Source organism: Hesperophylax consimilis, chromosome 20 (genome assembly GCF_061612785.1).
Source record: "Hesperophylax consimilis isolate HC1 chromosome 20, BYU_Hcon_1.0, whole genome shotgun sequence".
Lineage (NCBI taxonomy): Eukaryota > Metazoa > Arthropoda > Insecta > Trichoptera > Limnephilidae > Hesperophylax > Hesperophylax consimilis.
Window position 1 is genome coordinate 21445794 of NC_142855.1, and position 24830 is coordinate 21470623.

The 24830-nt window shown below is 34.3% G+C and overlaps 1 protein-coding gene and 1 non-coding gene across 5 annotated transcripts in view; one reads left to right on the plus strand and one right to left on the minus strand.

The window, feature by feature from the left end:
* The window catches only part of LOC149414330 (uncharacterized), a 103906-nt gene that overhangs the window by 10380 nt on the left and 68696 nt on the right, over positions 1-24830 (plus strand). For all 4 annotated transcript variants that reach the window (XR_016304073.1, XR_016304072.1, XM_089643980.1 and 1 more), the window contains exon 3: positions 17324-17388. Coding sequence is in view for 2 of the 4 variants with exons in the window: in XM_089643980.1 (XP_089500106.1) it covers positions 17324-17388 (65 nt within the window). In the remaining 2 variants the exon portion in view is untranslated. The remainder of the gene's footprint in view (positions 1-17323; positions 17389-24830) is intronic.
* On the minus strand, positions 9181-9253 carry TRNAA-GGC (transfer RNA alanine (anticodon GGC)). The gene has a single exon. It is a non-coding gene; the product is annotated as a tRNA-Ala (tRNA).

The window sequence follows — 24830 nt, forward strand, 5'->3', positions numbered from 1 at the left end:
ATGTTTGTCTTATATCTACGTAGGTACTAACAAGAACGTGTCCTATGACACGTGCAAATATCTATATACATTTTCGCGCCCACGTTTCGGGAAAGTTGCCAAAAATTGCTTGGTACATTTGAGTGCAGACAAATCTATAGTTTATACGCATATTGTATTTCTATTTTTAACGATTGTAATACTACTTGCGCAGACTCGTGAAAAATCACGGGATGGTCTGAATTCTTGACAAATCAATTCCAATTTTTGAAAATTAAAATATAAATAAATCTTTTTTTGTTTTGGTAGATTGATTGATCTTAATCGCTTGTCTGAATTATTCACAGATTCAGTTGCAATTTTTAAAAAGAAACTTCTTTTATTTATTCATATTAAATTTGAGTTTATTGAATCAGATTTCATGTAGGACTAACGCACAGCACATATAACCGATGTTTGATGATAAAACTAATAAGATAAGTTATACGTCGTTCTAGGTCCGTTACAGCTTTCTGTCAAATGTTGATAGGCTGATATGTATGATGTAATGACATATCCACAATATCTACAAATATCCATAAAATAAACACCATACATAATAATAATGATTGGATTATTTTTATAGCGCTTTTTTGTGAGAAAATCACCTCAATGGCGCTTTTAACAACTTAATTTATACATTTGATGTATTCCTATAGACTTTTAACTTATTACTTGTGGCTTATAACTAAACTCATAACTAGGTACACATAAGAATCAATAAATATTTATAAATACACATAAATATTTGCTAATATGCGTAAATATCCAGGTACAATAATTTTTTTTAAATGATTGATTCTGTAATTATATATTTTCAAACATTTTCTGATAACGTGAGCTTCACTGTGTGAATCATGCTAATACATATTAATAATTATTGATTATATCTGCTCATAAATATATAATATCCACCCAATGAGACCAACATTACCAAATAATAAATACAGCTAATGTTTCAAAATTAAAATATATCAATAAATAAATAAAATATACAAAATATCGATAAATATACAAAATATCGATAAATATACAAAAATATTAATAAATATACAAATATGTCAATAAATATACAAATATATCAATAAACATACAAAAATATCAATAAATATACAAGTACATCAATAAACATACAAAAATGTCAATAAATATACAAATATATCAATAAAAATACAAAAATGTCAATAAATATAGAAAAATATTAGTAAACATACAAAAATATCAATAAATATACAAAAATATCCATAAAAATACAAAAATATCAAAAATATTAATAAACACACAAAAATATCAATAAATATAGGAACATATCAATAAATATAGAAAAATATCAATAAATATTCAAGTATATCAATAAATATTCAAATACATTAATAAACATACCAAAATATCAATAAACATACAAAAAATATCAATAAAAATATTAATAAACATACAAAAATATCAATAAATATAAAAACATATTAATAAAAAATATCAATAAACACATGAAAAATATCAATAAACATTTAAAAATATCAGTAAACCAGTGGAAACCGCAATGCTTCTCTATTGCTAATGTTTTTCTCGGGTGACTTCGACTTATTCCATCATTCACTATACTACTGTACACCACAATGTTACTGATAAAAAACTACATTACATCGACTATAATTCGAATCTGTACCTAATTACGGTGCAGAGATATTTCGTTTAGTATTCGTCGGGCATCCCCGACTTATTTTACCATTCAAACCACTCTCTAAAAACTCCTGGAACTAATAAGAACAAACTTTGAAATTTTCAGTGATATCGGTTGACTACTTTTCGAGTTATGCGAGCACAAACATACCAGACAAAAAAGATATACAAAAATATCGACATATACATAAATATACAAACATATCCATAAGTATCAATAAAATCTGGCTTTCGGCTGATCACAATTTGACACTCCCCAACCTAAGACATATTGCAATATGTATTTACGAAATTTTGAATTGACGTTGGGCGTAATATTCGTTGTAATTAATAGATAGAAATTCTAGAATTGTTTCGTCTTTTCGTGAACGAATTTAGCTCCCCGTGACAACTAAATGACTGCTACTGCGTGGATGCTAGTTGTTGATAGATTGACCACCTGATCACGTGTATATTGCCAACTAAAATAATACAGGAGTGTTAATTGAATAACAAAGGTAAGAGCTTTGCAAAACGTGATTTTATATCAGCTTGTGTTTAAATATTTCTGTCTTTCACCCGTCAAGGGTTTTCTAAGCCATCATTTCAAATTATGGGGAGAGGGAAGGTATGAAAGGGTAGCTGACGTTAACCCGCAGGGGGTTATCCTTAAGAGATAGACATATACGATTAAGGACTTTTCTGTAGGTCTTTTTAAGACATACAATTCCATAGTATATTATTTTGATGTATCTCATAAGGTTTAGCCAGCGTTAACAATGTAGCATTATTATAAAACATCGTCTTTTCTCTACTTTATTTAAACATAATATGAATGTTTTATATGTGTAAACCTTCCGGAAAAAATTCTCTAAATGATAGTTAAAACCGTATCAGAATCTGTTGCGTAGTTTAGAAGAACTTAGCGCACAAACAGACAGACACGGATAGCGACTTTATTTTATACTAGAGGGTTTTCCAATAAGAGGTGTTATTTTGATATTCAATCGTAAAAGATCAATGGTTTTGTTGCTTGTTTACCGCCGGTTTGTTCAAAGTAAACGTTGTTCAGATCAATACCATCCAATTCCGGCCATAAAAAATCATTAATCATCTCTCGATAGCGCAATCCATTCACCGTAACTGTTGCACCAGCCTTATTTTCGAAAAAGTAAGGTCCAATGACCTCTGCCGGACCATAAACCGCACCAAACAGTCACACGTTGAAGATAGAGCGGCTTTTCAACAATACTTTTGGGTTTTCTGAGCCCCAGAGGCGACAATTTTGCTTGTTGACGAAGCCACCGAGGTGGAAATGGGCCTCATCACTCAAGATGATTTGCATTTGATTCACTCAAGTGAATTTTAATAATTTCAATACGTTTTCAAAGCGAGTATCGTTCCATTTTTATCAATGACGTAGTTTTTACTTATCAAATGTTAAAAAATGACAGCTTCAAAAGTGACATCTACCGTAATAACGGGCTATTCAAAATAACACCTCTTATTGGAAAACCCTGTATTTAAAGATTGGAGTCGAATTTAGACTTAGGACGGGTTGTTTCAGAGAATGAATTGAACAATTCTTCAAATTTCAAAGTTAATTTTCGAGTTCTGTGAAAGTTGTTTTCAAGTTCTGTTATTATTTCAGCTCTATCAGTTATCTGGCCTATAATTATATAACAACAGAACTTGAATAGGACATTCACAGAACTCGCAAATGAACATTGAAATTTTATGAATTGTTCAAATTTTAGGAAACAGCCCATCCTTAGAAGAGATGAGATATTGAATAAAGGGGAACAATCTTAGTTAAGGCTTGATTGAAGAGAGGATATTTGTTTAGAGAGGAACAACAACAAAAAATATGTGATCTAAAGTTTCCACTTCTTGTCCACAGACTTTACAAACTGGGAAGTCAAGCACGAGAATTTTAAAAAGGTGAGAAGAAACGGAACAATGTCCAATCCTCGTTCGATTTATATGAGGAGCTGAAATTTTGTGGCAACTAATAATTATTCATTCTGATACCAACAATTACAGAAATGATGGAGGATCTAGCTATCAGTGGAGTTGAACCCACTATGCCTGAAAATCAAACGCATTGGTCAACTCGGCCAATAACATCTGTGTTGCATTTTGAATGCACTTTTTGATGCGCCGATTGTTGATTGATTCGTCTTTTGGTCACGTGGAAAAACAAATGAAAATAACACGCATTTATATTGACGACCAAAATAGTAACGCGCTCATGTAGCATGTGCTTTTGGATTGAACACGTTTCAATCGATAAACAAAACATTATTATTGACTTCAGTCTTTTTCTACCATCATGTTTGATCGGTTCACAAATGTATTCAAGTAAGTGAAATGTTTATTTCTTTATCGAAAATACTGACTTCGGTTGTGTGTCCGTCTGTAATTATGATTCAATGAACTCTAGAACTCGAATTTGCTTTTAATTTAAGTGTCATTTGCAAAACTTTAACTGATAAAGTGCGTACCTACAATATATTTTTTTGCAAGATTTCTTTTGTAGTTTTTGAGCGCTTAAAGTAACATAATATATTAATAAAAGAAAACTGTATTAATAACGAATTGTATATTTTAAATACGCATGAAGTAAACTATCGTATCTTCAAAATCCTGATTATTAAGGAGAGAGGCTTAAAACGCGTTGTTTCACAGAATTTGAACAATTGATTAACTGTTAAATTTAACGTGTATATTTTATTTATACATGAGTAATTTGTGAAATTCCACTAATAAATAAAATAAAATTTACTTGCGCACACCGGGATTTGAACCCTCGACCTCCAGCTTCCCAGTCCAGAGCCTTACCTGCAATGGGTCCGAGCTTTTGTTAAAATTCAAATTTTCCATATTAGTTATATCTACTTTTTTCATTGACTTCTTTCGACCATGTTTTTATTCTTGATTTGTACTAATTAAACTTTTCTATTCGTTCTATATCTGAGGGAAGGATGTTGTGGAGTTTTGTTGCAAAATAAATGTAATTTATTTAACAAAATGTGATTTTATAATAAAAATATTTGGATGATTTGTTTAGTGCCGTTTTTGTGGAAATCACCTCAAGGGCGCTGTACAAATATACTATAATACATTTCTACAAATGTACATTTATTTATATTTTGTACAGGCAGATAATATACAGTACCATACTTACCTGGAGTCACTTGAGATTAACACTGTTTATTTTTTATTAGAGAAATTTAGACACAGGACTTAACTTGGACTTTCCTGCATTTATTTTAATAATATGTACTACAGGGTTTTCCAATAAGAGGTGTTATTTTGATATTCAATCGTAAAAGATCAATAGTTTCGTTGCTTGTGTGGCACGTAGCGCCGTTTTGTTGAAAGCAAACGTTGTCCAGATCAATCCCATCCAATTCCGGCCATAAAAAATCATTAATCAATCCATTCACCGTAACTGTTGCTCCAGCCTCATTTTTGAAAGTAAGGTCCAATGACTCCGCCGGACCATAAACCGCACCAAACAGTTGAAGATAGAGAGGCTTTTCAACAATAATTCTTGGGTTTTCCGAGCTCCAGATGCGACAATTTTGCTTGTCGACGAAGCCACCGAGATGGAAATGGTCCTCATCACTCAAGATGATTTGCATTTGATTCACTCAAGTGAATTTTAATAATTTCAGTGCGTTGTTGAGGCGTGTATCGTTCCATTTTTATTAATGGCGTAGTTTCTACTTGTCAAATGTCAAAAATTGACAGCTTCTAAAGTAACATGGGGATAACTTTCGACTCTAAATTAAACTTTATATCGCATATAAATAATATTAATAATAAAGGAATGAAAATGCTAGGCTTCATTCTTCGAAATTCCAGAGGTTTCAAGAATATTTCAACATTAAAAATTTTGTATACATCCCTGGTTCGTAGTCAAGTCGAATATAACTCCTCGATCTGGTCCCCCCACTACAAATTACATTCAGATTCGATCGAAAAAATTCAACATAAATTCCTAAGACACATTAATTTTAAACTCGGTATTCCCATTGAAAATATAAATTATAATTACTTGATGAAAAATCTAAATTTATTAAAACTCTCAGATCGAAGAATTATATCCGACTTAATATTTATGTTCAAAATTGTAAATGGTAGTATAGACAGTCCTGATTTAATTAACCTCATTGAATTTCATATACCCACGAGAGCTACTCGTTCTAAAATTTAGTTTAAATGCAACAATATCAGGACTGAGTATTCCAAACACTCGCTTGTACCTAGGTTGCATGAAGTTAGTAATAGATACGCAGATGTGGCAGATCTATTTAACTGCACGCAAGGTAGGTACAAGAGGGCTATGCTATCAAATCTTTTCAATCAATATTAATTTAATCTAATTCTACCTTATTTGCACTATAGAAACTTATGTACTTGTATCTCTTGTTTACTTACTTACTTACTCTCTAATGTCATTTTACAATCAAATGCCACATATATTTGTAATTCTTTTTTAAAAATATTTTTACGATTTTAACTGTGACATGTTATCATTGTTTATGGTATATTTATACCGTTGATATTAAATAAATAAATAAATAAATAAACATCTACCGAAATAACGGGCTATTCAAAATAACACATCTTATTGGAAAACCCTGTATTTGTGTTCTTTATTGACCGTGTTTAGGAAAGGAAAAGCAAAAATTATGCTGTTCTGTACTACAGTACAAGGTTTTCATCAGAATTCACTTTTCTAAATGTGATTCGTCTCTCGGTGTAAGACAGATTTAGAATAATATAAATCCAATAAGAAAAGTGTGATTAGGATATATTATAGGCAATACAAGAATGCTACTCTGAAGAATGGTATATTTAATTTAAGCGTATGAGAGCTTAAAGAGGTAGTTTTTTAGTTTAGACCTGAATTCTGTTGTTTTGCTATGCATAACTTGGTATCTATCATACATAAAATACCACGATTTTGCATGGGTCTGCAGCGTCTGTGCTAAACGTATAATAAACAGTTTTGTTATTCCTGGTGTTTTTGATTTGTCAGTTCAAAAACAAAATAAACGAAAACTTCTTCTCGTGGATTATTATAATTCCATGTGTAATCAATAATAGATACATTTAAAACATAGATATCGTAAAATATACTTTGAAGAATAATTTATTTATTTATTTAACCCCCAGAGGGCTTTTACATGGTTGGTAGTATAATTTTAATTTGAAAGATAATTTGAAATATAAAAAATAAAAATAAAATTACATTTGATAAAAGCTATGCAACAAGTCATACAAACACAAGAAACAAAAACAGAAAATTACAGCTATTTGTAGGTTTACATGATGTGTTTAGGAGTATTGTTGAAATAAATGTTTTAAATGATCCACAAAACTTGCCAAGTTGGTATTGAATTATGTCAACATCACCCAAGTAATGATTTCCCATGGTGTGAAGTTGTTGTATCGGAGAGTGGGCAATGTAGTTACGCTTATGTGTGCTGCTGTAATAATACATAATAAACAAAATAAAGTTGTATAATTGCACTACGAAGTAATGCAAAAATTGATCGCTTATAAATATATTTTATATGCTTTAATTCGATACTGCAAGTAAAACACATATTGGCCTTTGAAGTCTTTTTATAAGCCCAAAAAACAATTAAGTATCAGGCCAAAAAAATAGTTTGGAAGTTCATAATCTCCTACTTACAAACAATTTCTCCAGATTCGGTCAACCACGCAGTAGTTTGGCAAATGCATCCTCTGTCAAGTACTAGACAAACCTCACCCCATGACCCCCCTGGGCACCCCTTCTAAATCACCAAACGTAGCGAACTACTTGAGGTAACCTATGGCTGGGGTTGATTTTCCGATAAATGGTTCCTGGGGCAGCGGTACACATAACTGCATTTCAAATTGCTCCCACTGTTTCTTTTCTTCAAAAAGACACTCGAAAACGACATTCCATTAGAGCAATTATATCTTTCTTTTATTCTTGCTACGTGCTGCCTAGCGGACCGTCTCATTTGTATAAACCAGAGGTCCCCAAACTTTTTTGCCCCTTAGACCACTTGCCAAACAACAAAAAATTACGTAGACCCCCTGCCTACCGAATAATGAATTTTTATTAACATCCCATGTGATAATCATTAATTTTTTTCGTAAAAAGATTCCCTTCCCTTACCCGTCCAACAACCGGGTGGTGGTATAGTTCCTCTGTCTTAACATTGTGCAGACAGGGGCACCCTTATGAGGTATTACACCAAATGAAAATGAAGCAGGATAAGCAACGAGAATTTTTTTCTGTAGCTAGCCCTACAGAACTGCCCCTTAAGTTCTTTGTCAGTGCTTATTCCGGTCAGTTCTTCTTGTCACATGATATCCGATTCTTCAACGTTCCAATTCCATAGTCAAAATGTTCTCAAACTTAGTTTTGAAGTCTGTGTGAAGTCCATTTAAATGTTGAACGTCATTATTACCCTGGATGTTTTTCAAAAACAAGTTGGGGAACTAGGAAAATTCGCGGCTTCCAATGTGCAATGTTTTACTTGAATATATTAATTCTGACGAGAAAAGGAACGTAGACTCTATTTATATACCTCAATCAACATCTTTACGAAATATAAAAATACAAATATCAAATACGTAATTTCTCAGTCTATTATATTTGTGTTAGGTCTATTGTGTCATTTACGGAACTCCTAAATGTTTACTTGAGGTAAATGGGGGTCCGCTCGTATGTACCCCCATTTGAATCTCGTGGATCCCCAAATTTTTTTCTCGCTGACATAGACCCCCAGCAAGCCGATATCGACCCCTGGGGGTCCAATATACCACTTTGGGAACCTCTGGTATAAAACTCAATTATTAAGAGAACAATTTTGTCGAAAAATTAACACCCACATAATTCTGAGAACTCCTTGTACGCAATCTCCTTAATATTTCTTGTTTATTTTTTCATCACCTGCTTTAATTCTTTCTGGCAATCATTCCTCTGTGATATCTTACAAAATATAGTCTGTAAAATACAAGATCATTACACTCCTGCAATGTTTTCTTTGTTCACCTCCTAAAATTCTTCGCCGTCTATTAATACCAAATGTTTGCGCTCTTTTGGTGACAAAGGCGAACTCTGTTGGAATTCCTATATACTCGTACGTACTCATAATGCTATCGTGTTTCGCAGAACTTAAAATGTAACATTGTCAGAAAATTGTCAATCAGTCCCATTTTGTTAGTTTTTTTTTACATTTGAAAGGTGGTCTTATAGAAATCATCGTGTCTGTTAGAAAGAAAAAACAATCAATAAATATAATATACATATAATATAAATAAATAAATTTTAGTTCCTTATAATATTTTTAACATTTTTATTTTTGAATTCAAAATTATTTTTATTTTTTCAAAGGTGCACTAATGTTTATAAGACAAGGTTTTTATGAATAGTATTTAGTCGCCTGAAATATCCATACAAATTGAAAAAATCTTCAGAGTAAAAATAAATGCCGCCGACGGGAATTGAACCCGCAACTTCTGATTGCCAGTCAGGTGCTCTGGACCACTGAGCTACGTCGGCTTATTTCCAACCCGACTAATTATTGCTTAGAATAATGATATATCATATTTTTTGTTTATTTCTAATAATATAATGTAACAGCGTATTTTATCGCCTTTTGACGGTTTTTAATTTTTGGATACGTTAAGTAATATTAGATTTATTTTCATTTTATTTCAAAGCGAAAATACTCCTACCGTCTGACGAAATTTGACAGTGACCTTATAAAAGTATACAAAAATAAACATAAAAACTCCGACGGTAAACACAAGCTTTGGACAAAGACACCTACTGCCGCATTTCGAGGGAAACCACTCTCGTTTTCCAAGTATGGTTTTAAAATGAGCACGCCATTTGCTGCAAAATTCTTAGGAAAATCTTTTGCTTGTTCCGTGAGTAAACATTATTTAAGAGGAAGCTACAAGCCAAAAATGTGTATATATTATTGGTATACCTTATATTGTAGGTAATAGGCTTTAAAATCACATCACAAATGGAGTCTAGAAACGTTTGATTTGAAGCACAAAAATGGTTTTTATTTATTTTGCAAATAATTTTATGATAAAGCAAAAAAGTTAATAAAGTGAAACAGTCACAGATAATCTTAGCTATAATACTGTATTTTTTTAAAGTGGTTTGCTTTACGCGTTCATACATTTCTATTGAAAAAATATTTTTTTTAGTAGTTTACATTTATGTTTTTTATTGAGTAATTTATTATTTTATTTGTATTCTACTCAAGCGAAACGATAGGAAAACCTTCAATTTATCTAAAGCATATTTTTTGGTATTCATAATGTACACCCATTCGTTATAAAGATTAATCAAAATAGTGATTTATCACTAAGCTTCGCCTTAAACGCCGATTCTAACATCGTTTCATCAGCAGAAAATTACAACTGTCATGTTGTTATACAGATTATTCCAATAAGAGGTGTTATTTTGATATTCAATCGTAAAATATCAATGGTTTCGTTGCTTGTGTGGCACGTAGCGCCGTCTCGTTGAAAGTAAACGTTGTCCAGATCAATATCATCCAATTCCGGCCATAAAAAATCATTAATCATCTCTCGATAGCGCAACCCATTCACCGTAACTCTTGATCCAGCCTCATTTTCAAAAAAGTAAGGTCCAATGACTCCGCCGAACTATAAACCGCACCAAACAGTCACACGTTGAAGATAAATAGGCTTTTCAACAATAATTCTATGGGTTTTCCAAGCCCCAAATGCGACAATTTTGCTTGTTGACGAAGCCACCGAGGTGGAAATGGGCCTCATCACTCAAGATGATTTTTATTTGATTCACTCAAGTGAATTTTAATAATTTTAATGCGTTGTTGAAGCGTGTATCGTTCCATTTTTATTAATGGCGTAGTTTCTACTTGTCAAATGTCAAAAAATGACAGCTTCAAAAGTAACATCTATCGAAATAGCGGGCTATTCAAAATAACACCTCTTATTGGAAAACCCTGTACTTATCAGCTGATCTCAATTTGTTTAAAAGTCGAAACGAAACAAGAATATTTTAAATGTCAAAATACAAAAAAGCTTTGATTGACCATTTGATGACAACGTTACGTTTTGTTTTCTGTGAAACATCCTATTAAAATCTGTGTGATTGTTTTTAAGCGTACAGTGTACTTGTTTTGAAGTCTGCTCGGTTATTCCTGTCCGGGAAATGACATTACTGTTGACAAAGGTGTTGAATTCATTTCTTTGTTCTAGTACCCGGCAGTAATAATTGTGAAAGAATGAGGAATTTGGGAACAACATTAAGAAAGATCTCACCAAGATTGTATTTCTTGGAAATGTGGTGCGTGGTCTTATAATTGGCCACTCCACAAATTGATAATTTAACAATATCCGATCGTTGGGCTTAACTTTCGAAGATTTTATATCAATATCTCGAGCACGGTTGAGCTGTCGATATCCAAACCAACATAGACACGAAATAAATAAGAAATTGTTTTATTATAGCAACACTGGCGGATACGTGTATGGATTGAAATTCCTAAACTTCAAACATGAAACGGCTACATAAATAAATGGACAATATCGAATTTAAATATCTGATAGTATTATTGTCCTAGCGTCTGGACGATGTAGGCCCTCTGATTGGTCAAATTTAAATTGTTTGTTTCGGTTAAATTCCGCTAACTTCAAAATTATGACCCGATTTAATACTAAAATAGGATCCGCAGATTTCTTCAAAAGCATCTTTTCTGCTCAAATAATTTTTAGATAATATCGAAGAAAATATGTTTTAGAAAGTTCACAATGCATTGGATTAATTACATTACAGTAAAAATTATCCACAATTACGTTTTATATATTTGACTTCTGTCAAGAATCAGACATTCCAGGGTTCCTTAAAAATGTCAATCCCTCCTTTACCGGCCGCTGGAGTAGTTTTGCTATTGGCCGACAGAGCGCATAAGAGCGATATACAAATACGTACAATTTCATTTATTCAAACAACGGTAATTATTTACGTGAAACTACAGTTTTAATACGCATTTACAAATAAAACAAACATTTGATTCAACTTAATGACAATAAACAACAAGTCTTTGCATATACGATTTTGAAAAATATTGATATTTAATATTATTTACGTAAATAATAATTTCGCACTATTTGACAGAACACCGACATGAAGTAAACAATACGCGGAAGTATAGGCACTGCCAACTCAATAAAATAACATGAAAGACAATCGGAAGATAGAAACGCTTCGTTGATTGTAAAATTAGTCAACAAATCTCTAATCTGACATGTACTTATATGTTTAATAAAACAATCATTTTGCCAGGTATATAATATACATTATATTAAGGTATTATTCGGAATCGCTGGACATAATTCTTCGGATTTACCTTAATTAATATAAAAGGAATCTGAATGCATTTGGGAATTTTTTAATTTTAGCATTTTAATTTTTAATTACGTAAAATTAAAATTCGCTTTCGTTGTATTGGATGACAGCCGGAATAATTTCTATTGATGATATTTTCTTTTTTTGGTATTCCTGATATGAGTGGCTAGAATTTTTACCATTTACTCTATGCAAATACTAGGTAGGTGGTACTATTTTAGCCAAGCTCGAAAAATAAAATAAAGGTATTTTTGGTTTCTTTTACAAGTAAGGAAATATTTAAAAAAAGGTTATTATAGGTTAGGATAGGTTAGGTTGGGTTATGCTAGGTTAGGTTAGGTTAGGTTGGATTAGTATAGTTCAAGTTAGTTTATAGGTTAGGTTAGATTAAGTTGGATTATTATAGGTTAGGATTAGTCAGGTTATGTTAGGTTAGGTAACGTTAGTTAGGTTATTACGGGTTAGGTTAGGTTGGGTTATTATAGGTTAGGTTGGATTTTTATAGGTTAGGCTGGATTATTGTAGGTTAGGTTAGGTTAGGTTAGGTGAGGTTAAATAAAATAATAATGATAATAATAGCGAAATAAATCATTTGTGTTTTTTAAGTAGGCACTATTTTGCCGGAATATTGTATTACATTATAACTTTTTAATTTACGTTTTTCAATTGTCTCTAGCCGTTCATTTCAGGAATACCGACAAAAGAAAATGTTATCAACATAAATTATTCAGGCTGTCATCCCATACAGCGAAAGCGAATTTTCATTTTACGTAATTAAAAATTAAAAAGCTAAAATTAAAAATTTCCCAAATGCTGTTCGATTCCTTTTATAGTAATTAAGGTAAATCAGAAGGTATTATTTAAAAATATTTCGTATTTTTCCGTGTCCAGCGATTCCGAATAATTACCTATATTAATTTACATTTAGCCATTTAGGCAATTATTCGGGAAAGGTAAAGTTTTAGCCGAACAACTGTCATTCTTATATGCCTAAACTCCTTCCTGTTCCGTGATTTAACAATATATACTCACCCTCTCTCTGTGAATGACCTAATATCTACCTATTAAATATAATTGTTGTTAGTATCACTTAAACTGGGCGAAGCCCAACCAAGTGCCGCCCGAAGGGCCTAGCAGAAAAAAACCCGCGGAGCGGGTTTTTAACTGCTAGTTAACATTAATATGCATCGGTAGCCTGCATATAATTTTGACACTGAAATAATAATAATAATAATAATTGGATGACTTGTACAGCGCCGTTTTTGTGCAAAATCACTTCAAGGGCGCTGTTCAAACTTATAATACATCACTACAGTGATCTATGTTATTACTTAACTATTTATGGAGATAATATACAGTACAATACTTACCTGGTAGGTCACTTGAGATTAACACTTAATTAACATTATATAAATGTTTATTAGCTAAATTTAGATACAGGATTTAGGACATAATTGGAAAATTGGATAAAACTGGACTTTTTCTTAGGAATGGTATATTTAATTTAAGGGTACGACAGCTTAAAAAGGTAAGTTTTTAGTTTAGACCTGAATTCTGTTGGACTTGTTATGGATCTTAGTTCCGGAGGGAGTTTATTCCAAGCCTTCGGCTCAGATACTCCGAAAACGCGATCACCAAACTTAGTATTTGTCTTACGCTTAGGTTCTATCCGTCTGCCTACAGCTGATGATGTTGCTGATCTAAGAGTTAACTGCCTCAGACCAGTGTTTATCCCCCAAAAGGGGGTTAGTTAGTAAATTAAGTATTTAGCCACAACTTGTTATATTTCCAAGCTCTTCTGTCAATTCTAAGAGCTTCGTTAGTTCACCTCCGTTCATCAATAAGTCAGCATTTTGCATAACATCGACATTATTAAAAAAGATGTGCATATTGACAGTTAACTGATGTTTATCTGACACTGGCTGAGGCTGCGCTAAAATATGTATCTCGACCGTCGGAACATTTTTTTATATTGTTGGCCGTGCTCGCAATAATCGCTAACTGACCATAGATCACGGATTTATTTCATATCGTATTGATCCAGGGTTTTATCGACCGACTTTGCTCGATATCCTGATTAATTAAAACTTTCCTGGATACACGGTCAGCTTCGTGCTATCCGTTAGTTAGACGTTGAATTTTTCATCGTTTATTGGCTGAGTGGAAAATATAGTCTGTGGGTTCAATTCCTTTGCTAGCATAGTCCTCTATTATTGCACAAGCGACATTTACAGATAACAGTAGGAGTTTTTCAAATATTGTAAAGTTAATATAATAAATCATATTGCATCACCTTTACCCGCACTACATATCTTCACTAAGGGGATACCATGGTTCATGCATACATAATAGTAACAATATGGTTTACAGTCATAGACATATGAATATTAGTAGACCTGCCCTAAGTGATTAAAAGCGTATTATTCCCCACTCCCCATACCGGTTCCATTGGAGCCGGCTGGGCTCGCGTATGGCTTCCCGTGAATCTTGAGAATGTGACGTCATCATTCTTGTTCGAACTAGCGTCGAGCTATGGTCGAGGCATTTTATGAAATAACACGGCAAAATAGTGGCTTGTGATATGAAAACTTGTAAAAATAGATGTGAAAAAGAGAATAAACCCAATTTTCGTATTACATTCCGTATGTAAGCATCATTTTAAGCTTATTCACGTCGTATAATATGAATCAGTTGTAGAAACATATACTATCACATCGAGCCAACATTGGTCGAATGTAGCGATTCTCAAGTGTGCGCATCGTTGTTACTGGGAAGTAAATTATGAACACTTATAAAAGTGTCTTAACTAAATACGTAAACAAAATATTCGACTCTGAAAATAGAAGAATTTTTTTTTGCCGAATTTTGACTTCGCAAATTTGTTCATAACGTGGCGAGTAATTTGCGCTCCCATCTAAAAATGTCTATTCATTCAAAAGCAGATTTTACTTTTAAGAACTAAATGGTGATATTATAATGCGAGATGCCTATATACTGTCAGATTGATTTATTGACGAATCACAGTCAGCTTTACCCCCTTCGTTCTTCAACAGTTGATTTTACCACTTACCTTTAATTTCTAGTCTATATATTCATATGTCTGTGTTTACAGTAGTGAATGGTTGAAAAAGTAGGGAACCCCCGAGGAAGACAGGTGTATGTGATGAAGATTAATGAAGAAAGGTAAGAATAAATGACATGGAAGTGAATGGTTCATGCTTTAGATAAATATTATTTTCTCCTTAAAAATATGCCCAGTTTTCAGATAGACTATATAAAAACTTCAAAACTTAACTAAAAACCATTTATAACCCATTATATAAGTCAAAAAGACTTCATGGACTGCAATTTAAGAGTTGAAACGATCAAGTAAATTTAATAATATAATAAATTACTCTGTTCCAGCGGTCATGACGCAAAGGACGTATAATGTACCCAAATATATTAGACTTGTATTATAATATCTTTGACTATATCTATATTAGTGTAATATCAAAACTAAATTGTGCGGTGTTCCATTTTCTCTGCCTTCCCTAAAGAGAAATAGCTTATCATGTTGCATCTTTTAGGCAAGTGTTATAAAATATTATAATACAGGGTTTTCCAATGAGAGGTGTTATTTTGATATTCAATCGTAAAAAATCAATGGTTCCGTTGCTTGTGTGGCACGTAGCGCCATCTTGGTAAAAGTAAACGTTGTTCAGATCAATACTATCCAATTCCGGTCATAAAAATCAATAATTATCTCTCCATAGCGCAATCCATTCACCGTAACTGTTGCTCCAGCCTCATTTTCGAAAAATTAAGGTTTCTCTGCCGGACCATAAACCACACCAAACAGTCACACGTTGAGGCATTTCAACGATAACTCTTGGGTTTTTCGAGCCCCAGATGCGACAATTTTGCTTGTTGACGAAGCCACCGATGTGGAAATGGGCCTCATCACTCCAGATGATTTGCATTTGATTCACTCAAGTGAATTATAATCATTTTGTTCCGTTTCTAAAGCGTGTATCGTTCCATTTTTATTAATAACGTAGTTTCTTCTTGTCAAATGTCAAAAAATGACAGCTTCGAAAGTAAAATCTATCGAAATAGCGGGCTATTCAAAAGAACACCTCTTATTGGAAAACCCTGTATTTGCGCTTTTAATTGACATGTTGACAACTTGCTTCCGTTGTTTTTCTTGCTCGAAGGCCTCTAATAAATGTGTCACTTTATACAGAATTCTTTCATAGACTCCTGAATAATTGCGGCACGTTCCAGACAGGAGCGGATCTAATGGTCTGCATTTCAGCAAATTCTGACCGCCCCCTCTGCTAGTCTCCTCTGGGGTCTCCTTACAGTTCCGTCGTTACCCTGTGGGCACGTGGAACCATATCCCGAGGCCCTCGGCCTGAAGGGGGCCCGGTATTAGCAGGGCCCGTGGAGAGGAGAGTTCAGGGGGATATACATACGAACCAATCAATCCGTTTCTTGCTAAGCAAAACATAACAAAAAACGGCGCTTTACAAGTCATTAAAATAATTTTAAAGTTCCTATAATAAATTAAAAGGTAGTGAATCGATTTACAATATACTTTTTTAAATGCGTTTATAGCAACTGTAAATATTAATCAATTTATTTATCTGACTTCCAAGAAACTGGGCATCTTGTATAACCCTACACAAATCTCTAGTACGCCCAGCGATTGAATTTAGGAGCCACCTCTGGGCTGGAACCCACGATACTTGATACACCTTTTTGATTCTGTGCAAAGGAGGGCAGTCCGTCTGATTGACAATCCATTGTTAACAGACGGATTGTCATATCTAATGCGCAGACGCAATGTGGGCATGATGAGTCTGTTTTACAGGTAATTTAATGGAGCCTGCTCTGAGGAGCTAGCAGCATTGATCACGTGCGTGAAACTAGACGTACCCGAGCGGAAGGCATCTGTTTTTCGTCCTTCATATAATCCGGGCCTCTTCATAAATTTCTTCCTACAGCCCTATCTTAACCCGCCTCACAACGCTGCCCAACCGGGTGGCGACATAGCTCCCTTGCCTTTAGACTGTACAGACAGGGGCGCTATTGTGAGGTATCGCATAAAAAGTAAAATAAAAATAAAAAAACAATAAAAAATAATAAAAAATAATAAAAAATAATAAAAAATAATAAAAAAAAAAATTTAAAAAATAAAAAAAATTATAAATTTTCTTTGATTTTTTTCAGGAGGGGTGTAGCAGGACAAGAAGGGAGACTTCAAGATTTACAAGAGCGAGCAGCCGCCCTTCACAGTAAGTACTAGTTTCCTATAGTTAAAGTCGTTTCCAAAATGTTGAAACCCACTGTTGTCGAAACAACAAAATCATGCCATTAGATATTCCCGGTAGACATTAATTTCAGATTGTAATTTTACCAGAGACCTGAGAGGTTTAAATGACAAGGCGATGCACTACGTAGTAATGCAAAATCATGTGTTTTTGGTTTGAAAATTTGGTCGCCTACACAGACATAGGAATTAATAGACGAGAAGATAAAGGCGAGGGGTAAAATCAACTGTTGAAGAACGAAGGGAGTGAAGATGACTGTGATTCGTCAATAAATCAATCTGACAGTAAATAGGCATCTCGCATTATAATATCACCATTTACTTCTTAAAAGTAAAATCTGCTTTGAATGAATAGACATTTTTACATGGGAGCGCAAATTACTCGCCACGTTATGAACAAATTTGCGAAGTCCAAATTCGGCAAAGTAAGGCAGCTTCTATATTCAGAGTCGTAGTTAGTTTCAGAGTATTTAGTTAAGACACTTTTATAAATGTTCATAATTTACTTCCCAGCAACCAACCAGCTTTGTGTTTCGCGTCCAGACGTTTCTCGATGTGATAGTAACAACTGATTCATATTATACGATGTGAATATGCTTAAAATAAAATAAAATAATGCTTATATATGGAATGTAATACGACAATTGGGTTTATTCTCTTTTTTCGCATCTATTTTTACCAGTTTTCATAGTACAAGTAAACATTTTGCCGTGTTATTTCGTAAAATGAACCGATGATGCCTCGACCATAGTTCGCACAAGAATGATGACGTCACGTTTTCAAATATCACTTGAGGCCGTACGCGAGCCCAGCCGGCTCAATGGAACCGGTATGGGGAGTGGGGATAATACGCTTTTAATCACTTAGGGCAGGTCTACTAATATTCATATGTCTATGGTCGCCTAGAAATGTTTCAGATGCTTTAATTAAATACTGCGAGTAGAATACATCTTGGCCTTTGAAATAATCGAGTATTTTTTTTACATAAATCTTTTTATAAGCCTAGAAAAAAAATATGTACAAGGCCTATGAAAACTGCCTTAAAGTTCAAAATCTCCTACTTACGAACCCATTTTTGGTTATGGTTTTATTGTATAATGTGGCGAATTTAGTTATTTTTAAAATGATCGAAAAAAATTTAAATATTTGTGCCTGAACATCCACAAAATAAAATAAATGGCACTTTTTGGCCATGTTTTTTTCTTGCATAAATCAAAACAGGTGGATGGTGTTAAGCGGGAATTTAAGCCTTATCGCCATCTACGTAAGGTGTATTATCGATAGCGGCTTGAATCAAAATATTACACGATGTAGTGCATCGCCTTAAGTGATTGACCTTAATTATTTTCTCTATATTTTTTTTATAATCAACAAATTGATGACAATATCCTTTATTCTATATCACTGCATTATCTATTAAGACCGCCATTCGTGATAATTTTTTCTGGGTATACTTTCACCCACGTCTAGGAAATGACGTCTACAATCAAATTTATAGTATTAAATTTAAATCCCACTATTAATTCAAATGAAATTCACATCAAATGTATTTATATCAATATTTTGGACTCAAATCAAAACATCATTTGAAATAATTTGTATAAAACGGAAATTTGCGATTCTGCTGATTTCTTTGATGCTGTCGTATCTCCGGAGTTTTCTCACATATTCAATCAATAAAACTCCGACTTCGACAAAACACTTGAACTTTTATCTTGATAATTTGACAATGGCTCTGAATTAGCAGGCGGCTGGAATAATCAGGGCCCCTACCTTAAGGTTTTCACCTTATTTATTCTTATCATTTTAATCGCGACAGCTAACGCCATCTATGGGTAACCTATAAAAATAATCTATTGCCATTTATGAGTGAGCTCAAGCACTAATATAAAATTCCACCAATTATATACAGGGTTTTCCAATAAGAGGTGTTATTTTGATATTTAATCGTAAAAGATCAATGGTTTCGTTGCTTGTGTGGCACGTAGCGCCGTCTTGTTGAAAGTAAACGTTGTCCAGATCAATACCATCCAATTCCGGCCATAAAAAATCATTAATCATCTCTCGATAGCAGAATCCATTCACCATAACTGTTGCTCCAGCCTCATTTTCGAAAAAGTAAGGTCCAATGACTCCGCCGGACCATAAACCGCACCAAACAGTCACACGTTGAGGATAGAGAGGCTTTTCAACAATAATTCTTGGGTTTTCCGAGGCCCAGATGCGAAAATTTTGCTTGTTGACGAAGCCACCAAGGTGAAAATGGGCCTCATCACTCAAGATGATATGCATTTGGTTCACTCAAGTGAATTTTAATAATTTCAATGCGTTGTTGAAGCGTGTATCGTTCCATTTTTATTAATTGCGTAGTTTCTACTTGTCAAATGTCAAAAAATGACAGCTTCAAAAGTAACATCTACCGAAATAGCGGGCTATTAAAAATAACACCTCTTATTGGAAAACCTGTATCTACAATTGAATTGTGACGTAAAACAATAATTTAAACTTCATTTTGCACATCCAGAGTTTTAATTCTGTGTGGTTTGTGATTGTTTACATTTCACCAAATGATTCAGTTCTATTTGAAGATATAAAATGTATTTAAGTGAACATATAATGCAAATTTTTTGAGCTATATATATCTACAACATCGGAGAATATGTTTCCCAAATTTTGGATTCGTCTCATAGGCGCGAGATACTGCGACGTTGTAGAAGAATTGCTACAATAGTATCATGTTCTACCGTGCTTGCAAATACCGCTAAATGACCATAGATGACTATTTAATCAATATCGTAATGACATATGACTTTATCGATGGTCCTTGCCAGATTTCCTAGTGGACAGCTTTTTATGAGTATAAATAATAATAATAACAGATTTAGGAAATGAGAATAAAAGAATTTGGCATTCTCAGACTATATTGAAACTATACAAATATTACCATTTGTTATTTCGGTTACCTAAATCTCTCATTCAAAATTTAGGCGTATCTGTCAAAGAATTTATATATAAAAATGCAAAAATCAGTCATTTCAAATTCATGTGGGATTATGAAAGATTTTTTAAATATTTACGTTAAGGGATCAGTAGGATTTATAGGTCCTGTTAGGAGTTCTACCGAGCCGAACCCTCTGATATGAAAATATCTGGAGTCGGTGAATTATTTTCCCATTTGATCTCTGGTGAGTTGACGTGTTTTTCTTCTATTATTTTGTATTTATTATGCTTATATAATGCACTTGCAAAATGTGGATTGACTAGATGATCATTTGTGGAAAAGTGTGTGGAAGGGTTTAGTTTTTCCTGTGGGGAAGATTTAATACAGACATAAAGTCTGAAAAATTAAATAACATGGCATTTACATAGCGCAGTTAACTGTCATTTCACTTCAAGTTTAAAGAGCTTGATTGGTTAATTTAATATAATTGCATCACAATCTTGGCGAATGCTTCTATCTCTCGCAACATTTGCACTAATTGACCAATTACTGGCCACTAATATTCGTGCGTAATTACTCCTGAGATATATTAACGTCGTTCTGTTGTAGTTTTGATTTACAATCTAGAACTCACTGAGTCATATAATATATTATTTGTCTTTGTAAATACGTATTTTTCATCTTAGCCCGTCGTCCCACGGTTCGGTAAGCAATCGACATAAACCGAATACCGCAAAACCTTGCAAAGAAAATTACGTTCGCTATTTTAAGTGGTCTAACCATAGACATATGAATATTAGTAGACCTGCCCTAAGTGATTAAAAGCGTATTATCCCCACTCCCCATACCGGTTCCATTGAGCCGGCTGGGCTCGCATATGGCCTCAAGGGAAATTTGAAAACGTGACGTCATCATTCTTGTGCGAACTATGGTCGAGGCATCATCGGTTCATTTTACGAAATAACACGGCAAAATGTTGACTTGTGATATGAAAACTTGTAAAAATAGATGTGAAAAAGAGAATAAACCCAATTGTCGTATTACATTCCATAAGTAAGCATTATTTTACTTTATTTTAAGCTTATTCACACCGTATTATATGGATCAGTTTTAGAAACATATACTATCAGATCACAATGTAGCGATTCTCAAGTGTGCTCATCGTTGTTTACTGGGGTAAGTAAATTATGAGACATTTGTAAAAGTGTCTTAACTAAATACTCTGAAACTAACTACGACTCTGAAAATAGAAGCTGCCTTACTTTGCCGAATTTGGACTTCGCAAATTAGTTCATAACGTGGCGAGTAATTTGCGCTCCCATGTAGAAATGTCTATTCATTCAAAAGCAGATTTTACTTTTAAGAACTAAATGGTGATATTATAATGCGAGATGCCTATTAACTGTCAGATTGATTTATTGACGAATCACAGTCAGCCTTACTCCCTTCGTTCTTCAACAGTTGATTTTACCCCTCGCCATTATCTTCTCGTCTATTAATTCCTATGTCTGTAGGTCTAACGGTCTGCAGCACAGTTCAGTGTGCAACTTTTCTACGCAGAGTCTTACAGCATTGAAAATAATTTAGGCAAATTACATACTAGCGCAGTTTAACGAAAAATCACGGGATGGTCTTGAATTATTGACAAATTGGTTGTGATTTTAAAAATTGCATTAAAAAAAAATTGTAGCTTATCTGAATTTTTTACACAATCAGTTCCAATATTTGAAAAATTTAATTTAAAGCAAATCAGAGTTCAAATATGATTTAAGATTTTCACGGCCAAAAGTATTTTTGTTATTTGTTTTTGGGGTATTATGCCGTGTTGCGCTAACTCCTTCTTTAGCCAACGTTTCGGACAGCATTGCAGTGTCCATCATCAGGGCAGATGTCTTATTTGAGGTTGTGTTAAAATGTGAGCTTAAGTATGAGGTTGTGATACCGTGTTGCCAGCTCCAACCCTCTGAGCTAACATTAACGTATCATTTTTTTTTTATTTAAAGTGGTTTTCTTCGTTTAGCTCTGGTGTATCCGTCAATTACCGGATACCAAGAACTATTAAGCTTAGCTCCATCGTCTCTATTGATGTTTACGGGATTTTTATGAATTTCAATGGCCTCCGTAATCAGCCGTGCTCTATAAGTTTTCGGTCTCCCCAGGATTTCAGGAACAAATCCAAAGTAATGCCCGGTGTCAATCAAATGCTCGGCAATTGCCGATTTGTCAGGGTGGCCGAGTTTACAAGCTCTGAAGTGTTCCGAAATTCTTTTGGAGATAGTCCGCTCTGTCTGGCCTACATAGACCTTGTCACATCCGGAACAGCTGAGTTTATACACTCCATCTGTTTCCAGAGGAAACTTAGTCTTTGCAGACCTCAGTAAGTCCTGTATCTTTGTTGTTGTTCCGAAGACAGTCTTGATATTTTCCTTTCTCAAAAGCTTGGCAATTTTGTCTGTCACATTGTGCACATAAGGCAGGAAGGCACAGCCTTTCGACTCTTGTTCAACTCTGTCTTCGTTTGGTGCAGATTTGGCTCTTATGATTTGCCTTGTCTGACTTGCTGGGTAGCCGTTACGCTCCAGTGCATCGGTCAGCTTCGTAAGTTCCGCTCCGATTTTATGTTCTTCGCATATTCTGGTCGCTCGGGTCACCAATGTATGGATAAGTCCTCTCTTCTGCGCTGGGTGGTGGTGCGAATCAGCGTGTAAGTACCGATTCGTATGGGTTGGTTTCCTATATACAGTATGCCCTAGGCTACCATCGTGTTTCCGCATCACCTCCACATCTAGAAAGGGCAGGATTTTATCTTCGTTTTCCAGTTCCATTGTGAATTTAATTTTGCTGTGGAGAGAATTAAGATGGTCCAGGAATTCGTTTAGTTTCTCCGTTCCATGAGGCCAAATGGCGAAGACATCGTCGACGTAGCGCCACCATACTTTAGGGACAGCCGAAGCTGTGTCGAGTGCCACTTCTTCAAACTTCTCCATAAAAAAGTTGGCTAGTACTGGCGATAACGGACTGCCCATCGCAACTCCCTCCAATTGCTCAAATAGTTCACCCTGAAATGCAAAGTATCCCGTTTTGAGGCAGTGTTCAAAAAGTTTGCAAATGTCTTCCTCATATATCTCCCTGAGCATTGTCATGGAGTCTTCTAGAGGCACATTTGTGAAAAGTGACACGACGTCAAAGCTGACCAGAATATCTCCTTCCTCAGTCTTAACTTTCTTGAGCTTACTTATCAGATCTGTTGAATCCTTAATCCATGATTCAGTTTTACCAGTTTGCATCTGCAGTAATCTTGAGAGGTATTGGGAAAGTTTGTATGTAGGAGCGCCAATAGCGCTGACAATCGGTCTCATTGGGATTTCCTTTTTATGTATTTTTGGGAGACCATACAGGGCAGGAGTTCTAGAGGCTTTTACAAAAAGCTTAGACCAATCCTCTTTCCTGATGCTAGAAGCTTTCACTAGTTCCCTTGTCTTTATGTCAATCTTGTTGGTAGGGTTGTTTTTAATCTTCTTATAGGTGCCTGAATCGCACAAGAGGTCTTCCATCTTCTTTGTGTAGTCTGCCGTATTAATCACGACAGTGGCATTTCCTTTATCGGCTGGCAGAACCAAGATTTCCTCATTGGCGCGTAATTCTTTTAGGGCCATAAACTCTCCTTTCGTGATATTGGGGCGGGGTATTTCGGCCCTTTTCAAAATATGGCAAGTCTCTTGCCGGATGTCCTCTGCTTGCACCTCTGACATTTTGTGTACTTTCATCATTGTATGTAGTGCAGTCTCTACACCACATACGATGGATTCCACAGGTATCTTTTTGGGGGCCACTGCAAAATTCATCCCCTTTGCCAGTACAGAAGTTGCATCTGGGCTCAACGCAAGGGTCGAAATGTTGATGACAACTTTATTTTGATCGAGTTGTTTTCGCTCACCTTTTTTGTCTCGGTTGAGCCTTTCAAACTTTTGTTTCTGTCTCGCATCTGTTGACTGCTTAGATCTTACTGCTTGTTGGTAAGTCATGTTGTCAACTTTTCTCCAGTCTTCTTCGGTAAGGGTTGCACTTAGGTGCAGATGTAGAGCGAAAAGGTCCCGAGATACTCCATCCAGCTCGCCTCGCACATTGTGGATCCTCTCCCATGCTGTCCGAATGCTGTCCGAAACGTTGGCTAAAGAAGGAGTTAGCGCAACACGGCATAATACCCCAAAAACAAATAACAAAAAAAAAAACAAATCAGAGTTCATTCAACCAGATTTACACGAACTGATACATAACCGCAATTAGTGATTTTCTAAAATATACAAGGTGTTAAGGGATATACTTATTTTAACCAGTAATTCCTGACATTATTTTGAGTAAAAAATTTAATTTTTGTTTCCTATAAAATTATTTTTTGTTATACCTAAAACATAAAAAATCAGTAGGTTTAATTTTGAAGAAAATAAAAACAACAAAAAAAGTCA